This window comes from Marmota marmota, unplaced genomic scaffold (assembly GCF_001458135.2).
Source record: "Marmota marmota marmota unplaced genomic scaffold, marMar, whole genome shotgun sequence".
NCBI lineage: Eukaryota > Metazoa > Chordata > Mammalia > Rodentia > Sciuridae > Marmota > Marmota marmota.
Window position 1 is genome coordinate 410209 of NW_025999932.1, and position 20298 is coordinate 430506.

Below are 20298 nucleotides of genomic sequence, written 5' to 3' on the forward strand. Positions count from 1 at the left end.
AGCTGCAGGCCTACCAGTGCTCCTGAAGAGTCACATCTGGCCAAGTCTTCTGCAGGAGACCATTGTCCAGGTGGGGAGACGCGGTGCTGCCCCCTGGTGCTCGCCCCAGCTCTGCCAGCTTTCTGGAGTGCTCTCATAATCTTCTTCTTTTAATGAAAGTCAAATCTCAAATCGGCCTCAGCTTCTAAAAAGCAGTCAAGGAACAAATGTCCTCTGCACCATGGACACTCGGGAAGCAGCCCAGGCGCCCACAGGCCGCACCCACCTCAGCCTCTTTCCTGGCCCCGACATTGCTAGGGCGGCAGGGGCAGCAGGAGCCCCGGCTGCTGCAGCAGCGTCAGGTCAACCCCAGCTGACCACGCTCCTGCCGCTCAGCACCAGGTCCTCAGTGGAGCCCGAACAATCCAGACCACCCCAAACCAGAGACACAGCCTGTTTAAAATGCCCATGCGCGTTTTATTAATAAAAACTAACAGTGCCAAGTTAAACAGGTCAAACAATTAAAGTCTCTCCATATTCCATAAAATATTACAGAAAATTTTATTTGTGTTTCAATAAAAAGACTATTGTTTCAGAACAGGCAGCTAACAGCAACTGTGCAGTTAACGGTTTTCTGTGAATAAATTTTAAAAGAGACTACTGCCTGTCCTTAAATTCCTTTTTCTTTTTATAAAAAAAGAACTATTAAAAATGATTGACAAATTTTGAGTTAAAAAACTGTTAAAACATTCTCTATGTTTAATTTCAACTTTATAATAGATTACAGGAAGATGCTCAGAAACAAATACAACATTTGTTTCAGTACATGTCTTTAAATGATAGACTTATAAGTATGTAAACAACTATAGAATAAAAAGTTTCCAAACGCTGCCTGTAAGAAATCAGGCAAATTTTACCATAAGCAATGAACCTTCCAGACAGTTTCCGAGCTGCACCAGCGTAGCTGTAAACTTACCCAAGAACACACAGAGAAGGAAGGACTTCGGATCTGTGGCTGCAGTAGAGAGGAAGTGTGCGCCGCAGGCCGCGGGGCCGGCGGAGCTCACGGAGAAGCGAGTCGCAAGGTCTCCGCCCTCAGGCCTGTCCTGTGCGTGCTGCGTGTCTGAGAAGGGAGACTTTCTGGGTCTCCTGATGGCGCCCTTGACACTGCAAACAAGCTGCTGGGCACGTCCACGGGGACAGCCAGTGAGCACTGCTGGGCGGGCACAGCACGGCTCAGCAGGCCCAGCGAGCACTGTCGGGCAGGACTGGATTCTGGGCTTAGAAGAAAACACTCCGTGGACGTAAGTGCAGGCGCCGCGTCAGCAGGGGTGGTGGCGTCCGCGGCAGGGTGGGGACCTGGGCAGTCCTTGCTCTTCGATTCCGTGGTTGGCCAGCATCATCTTCTTGGGAGTGGCCAAAGAGAAACACCACCCCACACTAAAGCAGCTTCTCTCCTCTGCGCAGCGTCCCGTGAAGCTGGTGGGGGCCTGCAGGGTCAGTCCTCCTCCTCGTTCTCATTGAACTCGTCCTCCTCGTCCTCGTCCTCCCCGACGTAGGACACAGGGGTCTCTACCCGGGAGCCGCTGTACTGAGACCCGTTGGAGCTTGTGGCCAGCATCCCGTCCGCACCATTGCTCAGGTCACTGCAGGGACGGGGCCAAACAGGGCAGTCAGCGGCGTGGCCCATCTGCCCAACCCAAGGACAGGCCACACGTGTCCCCAACAGGCTGAGGTTTTTAAAGGATGCAGGAGAAACAAACGCTCAGGTGTCCTGGCAAAGCCTCAACCCCGTCGCAGTGGCACCAGACACCTGTCCCAAAGCGAGGGCGGGTCACAGCCCGCACAACCGATGCCCCAGCACACAGGAGCCAGAGGAGCCCTTCCAGGGCTCGGGAAGGCAGGGGGCGCAGTGTGCCCTGGCCACAGGAGCCATGCTGGAAGCGGCAACCCAGGCTGGGTGGGCTCTGCTGCAGAGCCCGCGCCGGGCAAGCACTCGCAGTGCGTACGTGTGCAAAAATGTGGTTTTGTGGATCAGAACCCCAAAGTGGGCAGCACCAGAAAACCCAACCCTGGGCTGTGGCTGCCCTACCCCATGGTCAGCCCGGCACACCCTCCGACAGCATGAGCACCACCAGGTCCGACGTGGCCTCTGGGACCAGCACTTCAGTAAGAATCACACCAGCTCTGCTTTGCAGAGCGCCAGCCAGAGCCGAGCAGGACGGGCTGCGAGCACTAGGCACCCCGAGCCCCACCCTTGGGACTGGTTTCCATTTTCTGCAGTTCTCGGGGTTGAGTCCAGGTTGCTCCACCACTGATCCACAACCCAGCCCTCTTTATTCTGACATAGGGTCTCACCACTCTGCCCAGCTGGCCTGAACCTGCCACCCTCCTGCCTCTGCCTCCCGAGCTGGGAGCCCAGATGGGTGCTCTCGTGAAGCAGCGTTAGCTATGCCTCCGTCACTGCTGACCCTGACCAGCCGGGGAAGGCCGACCCGTGAAGAGGGCAACCTGAGATAAAACCTGACGCCAGGGTCCAGCTCAAAAGCAACTTTGCCCAGCCATTTTGCAGACTGACGTTCACGAGGCAGAAATTCAGGATGAAGAGACAGGCCTGCAAGATGCCACCCAAGTCTCTGCTGCACTGCCACCTGACTGACACCACAGCACGTCCCACACCGTGTCACCTGTGCCACAATGGCTTGCCCCACCTGCATGGCCTGCCCTTCACACCGGTGGCTGCGGAGCACCTATCCGTCACACCACGGACAGGCCAGCACTTATGAGCTCTGTCCTGCTTGCTAACTTACCAAGACTCTAAGAAATAGTGTCAGCATCCAGTGACGTGTAAGCCTGCCCTAAAGCCACCACGGGAGGTCTGGGGGAGTCATTTCAAAGTCGGTGAGACCATCCCTAGGCCCTCACTGTGAAGGCTGCCACCCACTCCCCATCAGAGCACTGGGCACACACCCAGGGATGGCCTTCTGCTCTGGGGATGCTGGCCCCAAAGCTAACCACACAGTTACTTAGACAATAGAAGTCCTTTAGTAACAGAAAGACACATACTATAAAACGCAAAGTTAAAAAAAAAAAAAATCAACTGCACACCGGGGTCTCAGATACATGCCAAGAAAATCAAACGGGATCCTGGACGCCCTGGGCATTGAGGCGGCGGGCATGGGGTCTCCCACTTCCCAGGGCCGCTGGGTCAAAGCAGAGGCCTCCCATTGCTCCTAACTTTGAGGGTGAGAAACCAGGGAGAAAGAAAGCTCTTCTCACGGGGACAGGTCAGTGGGCTCCCTGGGCGGTGCCCCGGTGGAGGGTCCCGCCCTCACTGCCCCCACCTGGCTCACCTGGCAGAAAGCCTTGTGCCGTTGGAGGTGAAGCCTGCTGTGGTGAGGAACACACCTCCGATGGATCCCTGAGCCATTTCTGCAAAGAGGAGGAAAAGGAGGCCCAGGCAGCAACGCCCAGAGAGCGCAAAGGAGCAAGGACAGAGTGGCGGGTGACGAGGGAAGCCTGCGCCCACACGAGCCCACCCACCACCCCAAGCACCCAGGGCCCCGTGCAAGGCCCGCCAGGGCCAGCCATGGGTCAGGTCAGACGGTCACATGCCCGGGGAGAACGATCCCTGACCCCCAGGAGGGAGTCCTACGGGCTGAGGACCACAGGAGGGTGGGCATCTCTGCGCCCACCAAAGCCATCCCGAACGCCTGCAGCCAAAACCCCAAGACTGCAGCAAAGAGGTCACCAGACGGGGACAGAGCAGAGCTGCTCCTCCCCCTGCGCCCCCAACAGGAACCGCAACCCAACTCAGCAGCCCTCCTGGCTGCCCACGGCCCTGGCACCCCAGAACAGTCCTCCCACCTGGGCTCTGTTTGCAAGACCACCCTTCCTTCGCTCGAGACCCTCGCACAGACCAGAGCCCCCAGGGGCTCGAATGCTGCCTGGCTGGCGGCAGCCACACCTGCGGGACTCGTGTTCGGGTCTATCACAGCCAGATGCAGGCCCAGGGCAGGACTGACCTGTCACGTACGGTTCCAGAGCCTTTGGTACCAGACTTCTGGCCACCTCGAGGTCCTCGGCGGAGCACCTTCCAGACTCCAGCCCGCAGGCCAGGCCCATGCGCTTGAGCACTTCTATGTCGTCATGGATCTCGAACGTGTTGTCGAAGTTGAACAGATACTCAAACCTGCGGGGGGGGGGGGGGAGGCGCTGAGCGGGCTTCCCGTGAGGCCACGCTCGCTGGCTAGGCCCGGCCACCCCAGCCATACCCACCCCCGGTTCTCGTGGCCGCGTCTCTGTACAAAACTTAAGAACTGAGAAACAAAGGACGAGAGCTGGGGCCAGTCTGTGAACGGCTGTCCATGGCCAGGCACTGCCCAGCACACAGACGTCCCGCAAGCAGTCACGCTGCCCGTGGCCGCCAGGGGACAGCACACGTTCCCAACAGTGCTAGCAACAAGCACTAAGGATGCTCCAGTGGGCTTCTTCCCGCGAGGGTGCCCGCCACGCACTTGTCATTGGAGATGCTGCAGTCGATGACCGTCTTCCTACTGGTGTTGACGATGATGAAGGGCAGGTGGATGACCGAGTTGGGCGGGGGCGGCCGTCGGGCCTGCTGCTCCGCCTGGCGGTTTCTCTGCACCAAGTTCTTGAAGGCAATTTGCTGAAAAAGAGGGGCAGGTGACCCGCATGGCCTGGCCACAGCAGGGAAGCCCTTCTCTCTGAGGTGTCCACACCACCCTGTGGATGCAGGGGCTGCTGGCACGCGAGACCAGGCCCCGGCTGGCCCTCTGCCCTGATGCAGGGAGAGACACAGAGAACACAGAGGCCTCGGAGGACATCCCCAGAAGGAGAAGGCAAGGAGTGGAGGGCACACGACGTGCCACGGGTGCTGGCCACCTGCCATATCCAGCGGCAGGGCTGACCTCTGCAAAGGACCTTGGCCCTGGAACCAGGCCTTACCAAGGGCCCGGGTCCCAGGCTCCCGAAGCTGGGCTCCAGCTCCCCTTGCCGGCAGGTGCAGCCCCTGGGGAAGGTCACCCAGGCCACAGCAAGGGAGCAAACGCCTCCTGCCACTGGGCCAGGGCAGGAAGCCAGGCCTTGGAGGGGTCCCGCCTGCCCCCGACTTTTTTCAAGGTGGGATCCAGGCCAGGCCCAGCATTCCCGGGCTGCCTCTGGGCTGCAGGTCCTGCACACAGCCCTCAGGGAGTCACAGCTGGTCTTAGGCAGTAGACGTGGTGCTGCAGAGGGCTGAGGCCTGTCCCATTCTGGCCTCTGGGTGCCCCTGGACATCCACAGCTCCCCCCCCCGGCTGGTGGCCTTTCACCCTATGAGCCCCAACCTCTTCATCACTCCTCCTGGAAGGTTCTAGCACACCTTGTTCAGGGTATTAGCCTGCCCTACAAGCATGTCACCTTCACTGTCACCCCCATGGTAGACGCTGACCGTCTCTCCATGGGGAAGTCCAGCTCCAGGGCCATTTGGTACAGTCGCCAACCCGGCCATCTGTGCTGCCCAAATGGCAGGTACATCAGCCACGCTCCCCGGCTAAGCACCTGGTCCTCAGAACGGCCTGGCCCCCAAGGGGGTCCTGAGTGCTGCTCTGTGGGAACTGTGCCCTGGCAATCACGTCCCTGCTCCAAAGGAAGCTCACATGGCACAGCGCAGCCGCCACTCCTGGGGACGCGCTCGGTGTCATGTGTGAAGGTCCACGGGAGGACCTTCCGCAGAGCCTCCCAGCAGGGCCACCCGCACACGGGGTCGCGGTGCGGGAGCCGCTACCTGCAGGATGAGTTCCTGAAGCTGTGACTGCTTCTGCTTGATCCTCTCCAGCCGCCGCTGCCTCTCCACCTGCAGACGGAGAAGCGTCACCAGGCACGGCCTCCCCAGACCTCGCCAGAGTGACGGGCCCAGACGTGAGCCAGGCCCGCACCTGGAAGGACACCCAGCCCTCCTCTTCCTGGCAAGTGCTGCCAATGTGGACTGAGAGGCACACTGCTAGGGTCTGGACTGGGTGGCCGGCGGCGCTCACGCCCATGGCCAAGCAGCAGCGGCCGTATCAGCACATCTGCCACCAGAAGCAAAACGACCCCACCACAGTCCAAGACACCCGGGGTCATTCACAGGTGCAGGCGACAGGCTGCGCCTCCTGAGTGACCGGGACAGCAGTGGGGACCCAGCGGCAGCCCACCTCCAGATTCTGGCACTCCTGGGCAGAATTGGTGGGCAGTCCGATCCACTTGATCTCCTTCTTCTCCTTGGAGATGATGTTCATGGCCATGAGCACGTTCAAGGCATCGTACACGCGCCGCCGTATGTTCTTCTGGTCGTAGGCCTGGGGACACAGCAACAGCCCTGCAAGCGCTCTGAGGAGTGCCGTGCTCGGGCCGTGTGGCCGCGGGAGGCACAGGCCCTGCCCTCTGGGAACTCGGACCCGGGCGCCTCTGAGGCTGTGCCGGGACCTCCTGCCGAGCGTGCAGCCTTACCGACTCGTTGGGCAGGATGTGGTTGTCGGCGGCGCTGAACTCGGCCACCAGCTCGTCGGCCACCTCGTTGTAGGAGGTGGTGCCCTTGCGCTGCACCTTCTCGCACACCTTCATGGAGAAGTGCCGCAGGCCCTTGCCATGCTTCTCCCCTTTCCTGTTGCGTTTCCTTCAAACACACAGGAGCGGCCGTCAGTGTCTGCAGGCAGCCTGCGGTCAGACGGTCCCTCCGTGCCAAAGACCAGCGGCTGCGGGGTTCCCGCTGAGAACACGGGCAGGAGTCAGGATCCAGGGGACAAAGACTATCGGGGCAGACTGCAAACTGTGCCTGCAAATGTCAGGACGGGGCGGCACCCTCTGCTCTGTACCGACACCAAGCGCCACCTTGCCAAAGACGTCAGCTGGTGTCAGAGCACAGCCGCTGTGGTCTGGATTCAGGACTGCTAGGGCCAATCTCGGCAGGCAACCATGACTAAGGCAGATGCCTGGCCACAGCAGGTGCAGGCCACTGAGACAGGTTCCAGTTGGGAGGGGACAGCAAGTGAGTGGGGACCTCACATCACCACAGCCAGGCCCAAGGCGTTCCCACTAACTGGTCTGGGGAGCCGAGGATTCTGCCCTAGGCCAACACGGGTGAGGCTGCAGAGTGGCTAGGCGTGGTGGCGGGGAGTCTCTGCGGCCAGGCGGGGAGAGCTCACCCAGCAGACCAGGGCGAGGACTCGGAGGGCTGGCTCTGAGACACGAAGTGGGTGCTGGGCGTGTGTGGGCTTCCCACCACGATGGCGCCGGAGGCCGCGGGTCTCTGAGGTGTGCCAATCACCTGCAGTCGAGAGGGTTCAGGGCCGTCAGAAGACACCCACTGTCATCCCTCCAGAGGGCACCACGGAGCCAGGCACCACAACGCGGCCCCTCCAGACAGCCATGCTGCCACCCCCCAGCCACCTGCTCCAGCTACAGCACCAACAACTCCGCCCGCCGGGCAAGGAGGGCAGAGGCGCGGGCTTCGGGCAGGCAGCCCCCACACAGGTGCCCGGGTGTGAGGGGGTCCCCGCCCCCCGCTCACTTCACACAGGTCCACCCTTCCATGCGACCAAGAGACCAGAAAGAAAGAAGAGCTCCCTGGCCAGGGCCCCGTGCCCACCGTGGGACTGATCCACCCACACTCCACGGGGCAGCCTGAGGCCTCCAGCAAGGACAATGTCCGAGAGCGCTCAGGTCTCAGCAGCAGGGGAAGATGCCGGGAACCCCAGCGTCTTGCCACCCAGCTCAGCGGTCAGTGTTGAGGACCAAGATGGATGGTGCTGCCCGAGGCCCATGGGGCCAACGACCTGGGCCCCTCAAGCCTGGACTTGAGATCAGCTGATGACCCGTCCACCCACATGTCCAGCCCCCAGAAGTCTCAGACATACTGGGGACCCAGATGCCCAACAGCCACCACGTCAACTGAAAGAGAGTCATCTCCCAAGGAGCGTCCATGCTGTCCAGGACACCAGTCAGAGTGGAGACACATCTCTCATGAGGCTCCAAGACTCCGGGGCCAGGCAGGGGAACACGCCCAGGTACACGGGCTGCTCAGCTTGCCCCAGGCAGGCCACCGCCACCAGAGGCTCCTGGAAATGTCACTGCTGCAGGAGCCGACTCCCCTGGGGCCTCCCAAGCAGGCCAGGGGCAGCAAGGGCAGAAAGTCCAGCAGGTGCACAGCCGGTGCTCACTAAGGACCACCCAGGCCGGACAGGTCCCCAGCCTGGCCAGGACGGCCAGCAGTGTGAGGAAGAGCTGCCGGGTGCAGATCTGTGGACACTCCCATTCCTGCTCCAACTGCTTGGCGTGGCAGCCTCTGCGCGCTGTGCTGGAGGCCCCCAGAGCCACCCATCACCCCGGGAGCTGCATTGTCCGTGGAAGGAAGAGGCGCGGCTGGCCTGCCTCCCTGCACGCCCCGGGCGCGGGCACAGTAAGCCCTCCGGGATGACCGGCACAGTGGGGCTGGGCCGCACAGGCCCTGGGCACTTTCCACCCTCGCAATCAGCCTGCTGCAGAGGGCAGGGAGAGGGGCTGGCAGACACGGCAGCGCCCTGGCTCTGTGGGGGGCAGCGGAGACAAGAATAAAGGCGGAGGGTGGAAGAGAGCCTGAGGGTACCCGCATGAGACAGGAGGAGGAGGCAGGAAGGCGAGGCCGGGTGGGAGGGCAGTGGGAGGCTGCCTGGCCAGGCAGAGACGCGGGACAAGAGACAGGCGCATCACCTGGGAAGAGCTGCCAGGATGGGACAGGGGGGCCACCTCCACGGGGCTTCCACCTGTACCCTGACCCGGTGGCCCCTGGAGCAGGGAGCTGCTTGGACACCTGCCCTCAGACTCCAGCTCCTTCGCCAACCAGAGGAGCTCTGTGCCCCGACCATCCCAGCCTCGAGGAGGAAAAGGGGCAAGTGACAGGTCACAAGAGGCACCTCTTCTCTGCTGTCCTCACTGTGAGGCTGGAACCGGCCAGAGAAGGCGACCCCACGTCCCACAGCCGCTGTGAGGCAGGCAGTGAAGGCGGGAAACTGCGCAGGGGAGACGGGAGCCAGGCCCAGCCTCCGCCCACAGAGGGCGGCAGGACCTCCTGCGACCATGGCTCCAGGGCTGGCCTCACTCTGGCTGTGTGCTGCTCTGGTGCTGGGAAGGAGCCCAGGGTCTCAACACCATGTGGGCACGAGCGCTGAGCCGCTCCCTGAGCCTCACCTACTCGAGCCAGTCAGAACCCGCCCCCCGCCTGCGCTGAGGGATGCTCCAGACAGCAAACCCACGGACAGACGCCGGGAGAGCAGCACGGAGGCAGTCAGGGACACCAGGATGCTGCTCCTCCAGACCCTCTCCTTGGCCAGGCCCTGCCCACGGTGCCCAGAGGGAGATCCTGCCTGAGCTGAGAGGGCCCACGTCACCCTGTGCCTGAAACCTGCCCCACCAGAGCCCTAAACGCCCCACACCATCAGGCCCCTCCAAAGGTGCCACCGGCTCCCGGAGCCCGACCTCAGAGAACCCAGCGCTGACGTGGCGCCAGGGACCCAGCGCCCGTTTGGCTTTGCTGCCATCTCCCTGAAGCCGTCAGTGTGTGGAAAGGGCAGGGACCACTCGCAGCACGTGAGCATTAACCCACGACATCTGGCAAAGCCCAGCACGTGGCTCCGATGCCCCCCCAGCTCCATGAAAACACTGACGGCTGGGCCGAGGGTTCAAGCTGCCTACACAACAATCGACCCGCTAGCTGGCTCGTGAGCCTGAGCCGTCTGCAGGCTGAGTCCTGCTGAGCCTCTCGCGCACCGCTGGCTGAATCACAGGCACTACAAAGGGAAACGGAGATGAGATTTCCAGATTTCACAAAGATGCCTTCACTGAGCAGAAGCTTCGACACGCCACAGCCTGAGGCAGGACCTCAGCATCACCCTTGGTGACCACCGGGTGGCAGCGAGGGCAGAAGCCCTGCAGGACCCCTGTGAATGCCCAGCTCAGCACGTCCCCAGTGGCTCTTCTGCACTCAAACTCCAGGCCACGTGTAGGTCATCAGGGACCAGAGGACAGCACCCAGCTAAGATCAGAGTCCCCAGTGTGCGGTCTGCTCTGAGGAAGTACGATCACACTGTAGGGTGGGACGGCAGCCATGCGGTCCTGCTGACCTGCAGGGCGGGGCGCTGGGAGGCTGGGGCAGGGACACCAAACACAAGCACCCTTCCCACCAAGAGGACCAGGACAGCAGTGGGGACAGAGCTCACAGGTCAGGTGGGGCACCGCAGAACGAGGCAGGATCCGGCCAGGGTCAAGAGACAAGCGTGTCACAGAGGCCCAGTCTCAACAGGAGGCCCAGGGTGGAGACGGAGCCCAGCTGCCAGGGCTGCGGCATCTCAGGACCAGGCAGGAGCCTGTGGCCGCAGGTCGGAAGCCCGTCCTGCCTTTGGGCAGCTGTACTCTGGGTGCAGGTAACCCTGCCACCCCGAGGCTGCCCCCAGCCCTCTTCTGACAGCGGAGGCCGCCGGGCTGCTTGGCTCTGCAGGGCTCCTCATCCTAGACCACAGCCCAGCCAGGGAAAGGACAGGCTGGCACCCTGCTCTGCCCGAGCAGAGGGGAAAAGCCAGTCCTGCTGTCCCGGTCTGCGGAGCACAGGGTGGCCAAGGAGGAAGGCCAGGCCTGTCATGCCAAAGCTCCTCCAGCACCCAAGGAACGCCCTTGGCTGAGCTCAGATGGACAGCAATCACAGCAGGAAGCTGGCAGAGGCCACCCTGGGCCAGGGTCGTGGCACCTGCTGGGCCTCCAATACCACATAGGCAGGGGCAGTCCCCAACAGTAGGCCCGGGCGGACGAGGCTAGGCGCAGCACCACAGCTGGGGAGGGAAGCAGGCCCCTGCCCACCCCATGCCTTACCACTTGCTGGGCGATGTTGACGTTGGACTGTCCGAAAGTTTTCGGCAGGAGCTGCTTCCCGAGTGTGCTCACTGTGGATGGGTGCACGGCCACCAGGGACACCACGCCTGTAGCACAGGGGTCAGGGTTAGGATCAGGTCAGGGCTCCCTGTGCTGAGCCAAGCCATGGGTTTCTGAGGACCCTGTGTTGAGGAACTCTCCGCACTTTTACATACAAGACCTGGACTGAGCCAAGATGCAGACCATGGCCAGCTCCCAGTCATGAGCGCCTGTCCCCTTCACAGTGTCCACTACTACTGCTCAGCAGTCTGGCTGAGGGTCCCAACTCCCAGCACTCCCAGCGGCTGCTCCAGACCGACACCAGCAGCCCTGTGGTCTCAGGAGAAAGGGGAAATTCACAGGGTTTTTAATGGCTTGGTTTGGTGCTAGGGATTGAACTCAGGGGCTTAACCACTGAGCCACATCTCCAACCTATTTTTTTGAGACAGAGTCTCCCTAAGTTGCTTAGGGCCTCCTAAGTGGCTGCGGGGCTCTGAACTTGAGACCCTCCTGGCTCAGCCTCCCGAGCCGATGCTTGTTTTCATCTGGAGGTACAAATCAGACCGCTCACGGGTTTCTTTGGTAACAGGCTGCCAGAGTCACATGCGGGCCACGGGGCAGTCAGGTGGCCCAGGAGCCCACACACCACAGACCAGACCCTGCTGCTCAGAGCATGAGGCACACCACAAAGTCCTTCCAGGGTCACGCCAGGCAGAGCTTCTGCATGGTCCGAGGCGAGGATTTGCTAACAAGGACTCCAAAAACCCAAGGGTGGGGTCCTATGACTGCTGCCCACGCTCCTTGAAAATCTCCAGGTTTAAGGCATCCAATCAGGTGAGCACAAGGATCAGTGCTTTGGCAAAACCATTTTAACTAAATGCCATGAAAATTTCAAGTCTAACAGTTGTTTTTAAAATTGATTTTATCGAGGACACTTAAGGTGCAGGATGTGCAGTCACGGGACCCATGTGGACACACGTGGACAGCAGAGGCCACAGTGCTACAGCTTCACCCCCGCAGCACCCACTTCTGGGGCTCAGTGGCAAGAACAGCTGAATCCACGGTAGATCCAGGCTCTCATACCACACGTACCAGAGGCCACGGTCTCCACGTCCCCGAGGCACCTGTGGCGCCCCATGGCCTCCCAGCCCTGTGAGCGCTTTTCTTCTCTGCCTCCGTCCTCTGCCGTTGGGACTCCACAGAGACCCCACCATCCCCTGAGGCTGAGGTTCTGCTTAGCTCGGGAGGAGCCCCTGGAGGTGTCCAGGCTCACATAGGCGAAGCCGTCCACACGCCTGTTTCTGGACCGAAGAACATTTACGTTTGAAGTCACTTGATCCTTGGTCACTCACTGACACTTGGGCTGGCTCCTACCCACGGCAGGGACACCAGGAGAGGGAGCGCCTACTCTGAGCACATGCCGAGGACAGGCTGCCGGTGAGGGCAGCTACACCTGGATCCTTCAGGGCCAGGTACGTCCTCCACCAGGCCTGGGCCTATAGCCTGAGCTCCCCACCCTCGCCAGCGCCCACCATCCAACCTGAGGCAAAGGCCACCCTGACGGAGGCTCGCAGGGAAGAGGCACCGCACTGTGGCCAGACACACGTAGGGACCTCAGCACCGTGGCCAGACACGCGTAGGGACCTCAGCACCGTGGCCAGACACGCGTAGGGACCTCAGCACCGTGGCCAGACACGCGTAGGGACCTCAGCACCGTGGCCAGACACGCGTAGGGACCTCAGCACCGTGGCCAGACCTCAGCACCGTGGCTGGACACGTGAGGGACCTCAGCACCGTGGCCGGACACGTGGGGGACCTCAGCACCGTGGCCGGACACGCGTAGGGACCTCAGCACCGTGGCCAGACACGTGTAGGGAACTCAGCATCGTGGCCAGACACGCGTAGGGACCTCAGCACCATGGCTAGACACACGTGGGGGACCTCAGCACTGTGGCCAGACACGCGTAGGGACCTCAGAGCCATGGCTGGACCCACATGGGGGACCTCAGCACCTGTGCACACCCATGGGCAGCAGTCACCTGCAGGGCAGCTTAGAGTCACTTCTTGCCCACTGCGCCAGGAACGCTCTGTGTGCTAACGAGGCTTAAAGGACCAGAGACACCTCCGGTCAGATGGCTTCTGCCTGTGGCCTTGCCTACTGGCCAACCTGCGCACACAGCAGCCACACAGGGTCCAGAGGCACATCGAGCTGCACGCTGACCACCCCACACTCCATGGGCAGGCTGGCTAGACCAGGCCACAGCAGGACAGGCCACACAGTGCCCTCTGCAGAAACACACCATGCACATGTGTCCACACACAGCGGGCCCCACAGGCAGGCCCAGCCCAACTCTGCAGGGGACACACCCCAAGGTGACACAGAGCTCTGACTCTGGGAGCAGCCTTTGCCTGGGGACCCACCACGAGGCAGAAACAAGTTCTGGGGCTGCAGAAACATCACCACAAGCTAAAAAGTGACTGGTAGCAAGAGCGAAATAGAGAAAAGGAGGACTGGAAGGCCGCTCGGGACAGGCTTAAGGCCACACTCCTGAGGAAATGACAGGAGACACCGCCACCGCCCACGAGAGCCCAGGCCAAGCAGCACAGCGAGGCCAGATCCGCCAACCCGCGTGGATGGTGGCAGCCCTGGGAAGCAAAGGACCAGGGACAGTCACAAGAGGCTCTCACACACCACCCTGGCCACTGACCCTGGCAATGTCAGAGGAGAAAGAGGACACAGAAAAAACAGAGGTCAAAATGGAGGACACCAAATTATACTGAAGACCCAAACCAAAATGAATAAAAGAAAGAAAAACAACAACAACAAAAGGCAGCAGATTGGATTTAAAAGGAAGAAAACACCTCTGAAGAGTGTGGGCCACAGTGAGCAGGGCCCAGAGTGAGCAGGGCTCAGAGTGAGCAGGGCCCAGAGTGACCAGGGCCCAGAGTGTGCAGGGCCCAGAGTGAGCAGGGTGTAGAGTGAGCAGGGCCCAGAGTGAGCAGGGCCTTTGGTGAACAGGGCCAGAGTGAGTAGAATCCTCAGGTGTGCAGAGGCCTAGAGGATGCAGTGCCTAGAACACACAGTGCCTAGGAGACCCAGGGTCCAGCTGCCTCTTCAGCATGGAACCCCAGGAGAGTGCTGGCCCAGGAGGGTCCTGCTCGAGCCCATGGCATTGCAAGTCACCGCCCAGACCAGGAAACTCTAAATTTTCCCAACATACATTTTACACTAACACTGCCAGGAAATGTTGGCACCGGACAGAACCAGGTCTGTAGGCGCAGGTGACACCGCCCAGCCTTCCACCCAGGCGGGAAGGCCCCTGCAATGCATAAGCCACACTGAGGGGGGGCTGCGCCCCAGCTGCACACCTGCTCCCCATTGCAGCAGAGGGTGTGCCCATTTCATGGAGTGAGCCCTGGGCTGTGTGTCACGCTTGGCCATGAGCACGCACTGTTCACAAGGACAACTGGGGGTCAACGGAGCCCAGGACACATGGAGGGACGGGCACGCTGCCATCTGGTGTCCTGGGGACAGAGGCCCGGGTGAGTAGCAGAGCACACACAGGAAGGCAGGAGTGGCGGCTGACAGGCACGGCCACCTGGCCAAGTCGAGGCACAGCAGGGCACGAAGCCCGTGGCCTGGCCCCTCTACAGCCTGGCAAGGACCAGGAATGACTACCCCCTCATCCCACAGTGAGGCCCCGCCCAAGGCAGTGGCTGGGTCGTGTACACAGGGTGATGCCGGCATCCACCCAGCTCTGGGCTCTGGGGAAGCTCCGGAGCACAAGCAGGCCAGCCGCCTGGAGCCTGCTGTGTCCCTCCAGGAGGCGCTCTTCTCTCGAGCCGTAAGCTGGGTCTGTCTGGGCAAAGGAGTGGAGTCCCAGAGTGTGACGTGCAGCCAAGGCCTCCCCGAGGGCCCCCAGGCTGACTGCTGGGAGCTCTCTGCAAGGGCTGCTCCGGCACTGGCCGACTCGGGCCCAGAAGACTGCTCGCCCGCAGAGCCTCGTCCACTCCTTAGGCCCTCTGCACCCACACCTGCTACTTCAGCTGGCCACTCCCCAGCCACGACCTTCCTCACGCACATGCGTCTCCCACAGCGGTGTTTCTGGAGGACCCAGTGGCCCAGGTGTTAGCAGGGCCCCCAGGGTCCCCTCAAGTGGCCAGCTTCAGACACCTGGGCCCGGCCAAAGGACAGCAGGTGGGCAGGCCCCACCAAGGACGGTGCTGGCCACCACGGGGGGGCCATGTGGTCTGCAGCCCTAGGCCTTCCCACAGCTCCTGTGACCCGGGAAGAGAGTCAGCACAGCGCCTGGCGGACACGCGGCCCAGGCCCCACGCTCACCCCAGACTTCCGTTTCCATACCAGGAGGCTTACCTTTCCCGGGACTCAGGCTCTGGTCTATGAAGACCTTCAGTTCTCCGTTGGCTTCAATCAGACCGGCCTGCGGAGAGCAACAGCAGCAGTGAGCACAGTGGCCACCCGCGCACAGCCGTCGCTGGCAACCCTCCCACCCAAGGGGCCACCAGGACACCAGGGCCTCCAGCCTCAGGACCTGCCCCGGGCATCCGCAGGGCCTCTGGGACTCCGTGACTGTGAGGGCACGGAAGGCCCAGTCCAGCAGGGCGTGGACGCAGCAGGAGGGGTCTCGCCAGCACCTCACCCTCCTCCTCCAGGAGACCACCAGGGCGGGGCCTGAGGCCTTGGGACAGGAGGCAGCCCCGGGTCCCCGAGCTCCAGGAGTGCAAGGCACACACACCAGCAGGCTCAGTCTCCTTCCCACAGAAGAAAGTCACAGATGGGGTCGGGGCCACACCCGGAGAGGGACACTGGCCACAGCCTATACTCAAAGCCTGGAGGGCCCTGGGCCACTTCCTGGACCCCTGCCTCCACTTTCCCAGACAGCAGGAGGGCAGGGCCTCCCCAGAGGACCAGGACCACCTGCAGGCTAGTGAGAAGGCCAGCAGAGAGGGAGGCCACAAGCAGGACAGGCTGACCACCCCTTAGAGCCAGGAGAGGCCCGACAGAGGCCTGGAGGCAAGGCCACAGACGGAGCTGGTGGTGGACACCAGGGTGTCAGGAGTGAAGGCTCAGTCGGCTGAGGCCAGGTGAGCAGGGCCAAGGGGCGGTAGAGGGGAGGCTAAGCAGGGAAGGCCGCGAGGCCCAGAGGTGAGCATACCAGGCAGGAATACCCATGGGTGGTGCCCAGGGGAAGGCAGGAGCCTAAAACCATCACCGTGTGGTCCCTCCGGAGGGCTGGCCACGCAGGCCTTACCAGGAGTGCAGGGTCAATGGAGGGCAGCAGGGAGGTGCAGAAGGAAAGGCCCAGGGGCCAGGACAGCAGGTAAGAGCCCGGGCATGAAACCCAGAGCTGAGGCAGTGGAGGTGGCCTGTGAGCGTCGGGCCACACAGCCGGGGAGGTAGCGGGCCAGGCGGCATGGCTGGCCAGAGCCTCAGGCGGCACCGAAGCCGGGGACAGATGCTGGGTGGGCGGGACAGCACCAGGCCAGGTGGGCCACACGGCAGGCAGCAGCAGCCGGTGGCAAGGCCACAGAGGTGAGGACAGACCCACAGGCGAGTGGAGTGCTGAGATGTGGCCAGGAGGGCCACGCCTGGAGTCCAGCCCTGATCTGGCTGAAGCCCGAGTCCCCGCTCCAACAGGTGTCCCTCTCCGCAGCTCTCCAGGCCTGGGAGGCCGACAGCCCTGGGCGTGGGTCTGGGGCATGCGGCTTGGCCCACCACTGCTCCCGCCTCATGGGGACTCGGTCTGATGAGGACAGACAGACTCCCCGATGCCACTGGGCTCCGTCGCCCAGCCCCACGGTGCCCAGCCCTCCCGATTCCCAGGAGACTGGCTCTGGTGCTACTCTGCTCCTTCTTGGGCACCCTCTCCCACGACAAAGGGACCGGGGGAGGCGCCCAATCAGGCTGGAAGCAGGGCAGAGCCTCCCAGGGGCAGGGCTGCAGGGTGCCCGCAGGACGCCCAGAGCCATGCTTTCTGCGGTCCACGAGACCTGCTAGGCGAACACGCAGGTTAGGCCTCCAGGCAACAGAAACAGGGACATGCAGAAACCACCCACTGGGCCACACCCACAGAAGCCAGCTCTGAGACACACCACACAGGTGCACGGCAGGAGGGCAGACCGCCTCCCGCCCAAGGAGGCCTACAGCAGGCAGGGCCAGGCTCCCGGATGCTCCCAGCTCTGCTCGGCCATCCCCAGCCAAGGCAGGAGCAGAATATCCAGTGCCACCCGCCTCAGAGGCCACCCCAGCACTGTTGGGAAGACGTCACGTGACCCTGGGCGGCCTACAAGGCCCACAGCAGCTCTGGTGAGCTCACTGGCCAGGGTGGACAGCCCAGCCCTGGCCAGGGCCAGAGATGGAACGTGGGGGTCAGGCTCTCCACATGAGCCTAAGTTCAGCGGTGACTGGGGCAGCAACTGAACTTCAAAGCAAGAAAGACACAAAGGCAGACACCTGCACGTCCTGCCACCCAGGCCCCCAGCTGCTGGGCAAACGGGCACCATTTCCCTCCCCAAAAGCCGTAAGATAAATCCCTCTTCTCGAGTCCTCCAACGCACTCCAAGGACGCTCACCTGAAGGGCTGGCCAGCGCCTCAGCCTGCTGGCCCACCCCCAGGCCTCTGGCTGCAGACCTGACACTCCAGACCCCACGGTGCCCCTTCCTTCAGCCTTTGACAGTGCATCCCCCACCCACCTGAGTGGGTTTCCCAGGGCAGCAGAGACGGGGGACTTCTGCTGTGGGGTGCTGGCACAGGCCCTGCTGCCCCAACTGCCTTCCAGCTGCACCCCCAGCGTGACGAGCAAATCACGCCAAGCCTTGCGAAGCTGCCTCGGTCCCAGGCTTGGCTTTTGGGCTGTGCTGCCCGGAATCAGAGCTGCCCAGAGCCAACAGGTAAAGCCCACCTGGCCTCACGCCAGCCCGTTTCCAGGCAGGTCCCTGAGCCCTGGAAGCCTGGAAGCCTGGCCTGGTCTGAAGCTGCGGAGGCTCCGTGGCCCCCGGTGCACACACACCACAGCTGCCCCACCAGAGCCGAAAGTGCAGAAAGCTCCTTCAGAACTGTCACAACCACAAGGGCCGAGCAAGCTCCCCCTCCAAGGAGGAAATCGGGGACCAAAGCAGCTGGGCCTCCTGCGGCACTGTCTGGAGGGCAGCACACGAGTCCTCCAGGAGCTGACACTGCAGAGCCGGTGACCTCTGGGGACAGGACTCAGCAGACCAACGCTCTGCAGCTGGGCCGCAGCTGAGTGGCCACCTTCGGGAGGCTCCGCGGAGGCTGCACATCTGTCCTGAGCACGAACTCTCGGCGTCACAGGTGCAGCCTCGTGATGGGATGGAGCCGGCCCCACCCACATGAGGACACAGCAGGAAGGTGCTGCCTACGAGCCAGGTGGTCCCTGCCACACCCCAACCAGCGATCCGTAGCCTCCAAAACGTGAGAAATAAGTTTCTGTCCCTTATAAGCTACCAGGTGTGCTTGTCACAGTAGCCTGAGGAAATTGAGACAGATTGTCACCAGTGTGCACCCGGGCCACCCTCACCACACTGAGCCCTGTGGCAGGACACTGGGAATGTGGCCGACTTCTACAGCCAGCGCCCTGCCCTGCGGTTTTCTCTGGGAAGCCAGTGGCCAGTCTGCAAGGACACCTGAGCAGGCCCTGCCCACGGCCAAGCGGAGTCCTCAGAAGCATCTCTAGGCCCAGCCACTGCAGACCTGCACAGCACCCCAATCTGGGGACAGGAGTATCCCATCACACCCTCCTACATCCTGACCCACAGCCACCAAGGTCAATAACGTGTCACCTTCACCAGTGAATCCCCACCAGTGTGGGTCACCACAGCAGGTGCCAATAACGCGGCAGCTCAGGGTCACTCAGAGCCGTACATGGAACCTTGGCTCTACGAGGAGGCCACGCCTGCTGGCCCAGCAGAGCCCAGCCCCCTCCACTCACCACCGGCCAGAGGCCCTCAAGGGAGGTCGCTGCGGGGCAGCGGTGAGGTCAGCGGCACCCTGTTAGGAGCAGGACATCACCTGGCCTTCCCTGAAAAGAACCCTCGCTGCCGTCCCAGCCGGCTCCAGCGTCTGACTCAGCACCACAACAGCTCCTGTGCCGGCCGAGACCTCGCGCAGCTTCTCACGGTGACTCCGCCGTTACAAAGGACCCTCACAGCCAGGCAGTGGCCACCCGTCATCCCGGTGACTCGGGAGGCTGAGACAGGGGCATCCCAGGTTCAAGGCCAGCCTCAGCAACTCAGTGAGACCCTGTCTTAAAACAGAAAGGCTGGGGCTCAGTGGCAGAGCCCTCGCCTAACACGTGTGCGGCACAGGGTTGTCCCTCAGCACCACATAAAAACCACTTACAAGGAAAGGTGTCGTGTCCATCTGCCACAACAAAGGTAAAGACGAGGGGCCCCCTCCCAGCAGTGGCCAGCTGCGTGGCCACCTTCAGGAGGCTCCGCCCAGGGGTGGGCCCGCCAGGGTGAGGACAGCCAAGACTCCGGATCCTGCAGGAAACGCAGCGCGGCCCGACGGCGTCACCACGGACGCCCTAACCGCGCACGGGGCGATTCTCTCCTCCCGGGGACCGGGAGCCACGCCTGGGAAGCAGGGCCTCCAGAGTCCGAGCAGGCCATGGCTGCAGTCACCAGGGACAGCCCAGGACGGCCGTCACCATCTCCACTCAGACCCGCCAGGCTCCCAGGCGGGCTCCAGCACGCGGCCCACCGCCCCCTTCCCTGAGCCTGGGACCAGCACCGCGCGGCAGGCCCGTCCTGAGGCCTGAGAAACTAAGGGCAGGACAGCGAGGGAGCAGGACAAGGTGCCTCCACCGTCACCACCGCCTGTGCCTCCCTGCCCACCAGCCAGTCCTGGGACTTCCCCCTGGCCAGGGTGCAGGGCCGTGGAGACGAGGCACCAGCTCTGCTGGGAGTGGCCCAGCTCCAGCAAGGTCCAGCGCAGCCGTGGGCACGCCCACCGCGGCGACCCAGGCTTCTTCCTGGGGGAAGCTTCGTGAGGAAGCTAGAAAAGCTTCGTCCACAAGGGAACACTGGAGCAGGGGCCTGCCGCTTAGCGGTCCAGCCTCCCAGGCCCACCACCAGGCCAGGAACAGGTGACCCTGCTCACGACCACCCTGCACCCCGGGCAGCCCGGCTCACTGCAGCCGTCAGCTGAAGCCTGGCACTGAGTACAGGAGCTGGAGACCACAAGGGGACGAGCACATCGGGAGCAGGGAGGCTTCAGGGCATCAGACACCAAACTCTGAGGACCACGTGACAGTGACAGAGGCCAGCCTCCAGCAGTCGCGGACCAACCGTGACAACTCACAGCCAGTCACGCACGTAGCTAGCTCGGCACTCCAAGTGGACACACACCGCCTGCCG

At 62.5% G+C, this 20298-nt stretch overlaps 1 protein-coding gene across 2 annotated transcripts in view; it reads right to left on the reverse strand.

The window, feature by feature from the left end:
- Window positions 1–435: 435 nt before the first annotated feature.
- The window catches only part of Tfdp1 (transcription factor Dp-1), a 30849-nt gene continuing 10986 nt past the window's right edge, over window positions 436–20298 (reverse strand). Inside the window, exons 3-12 of one of the 2 annotated variants that reach the window (XM_015484044.2) lie at window positions 15274–15340; window positions 10860–10966; window positions 7166–7287; window positions 6471–6636; window positions 6176–6319; window positions 5767–5835; window positions 4497–4648; window positions 4005–4171; window positions 3333–3411; window positions 436–1625 (exon numbers count right to left, since the gene is read on the reverse strand). In XM_015484044.2, coding sequence (XP_015339530.1) covers window positions 1478–1625; window positions 3333–3411; window positions 4005–4171; window positions 4497–4648; window positions 5767–5835; window positions 6176–6319; window positions 6471–6636; window positions 7166–7287; window positions 10860–10966; window positions 15274–15340 — 1221 coding nt within the window. In that variant the 3' untranslated portion in view covers window positions 436–1477. Of the gene's footprint in view, window positions 1626–1743; window positions 1793–3332; window positions 3412–4004; window positions 4172–4496; window positions 4649–5766; window positions 5836–6175; window positions 6320–6470; window positions 6637–7165; window positions 7288–10859; window positions 10967–15273; window positions 15341–20298 lie in introns of those variants that run through there. The other variant, XM_048800572.1, reaches the window with a different exon arrangement.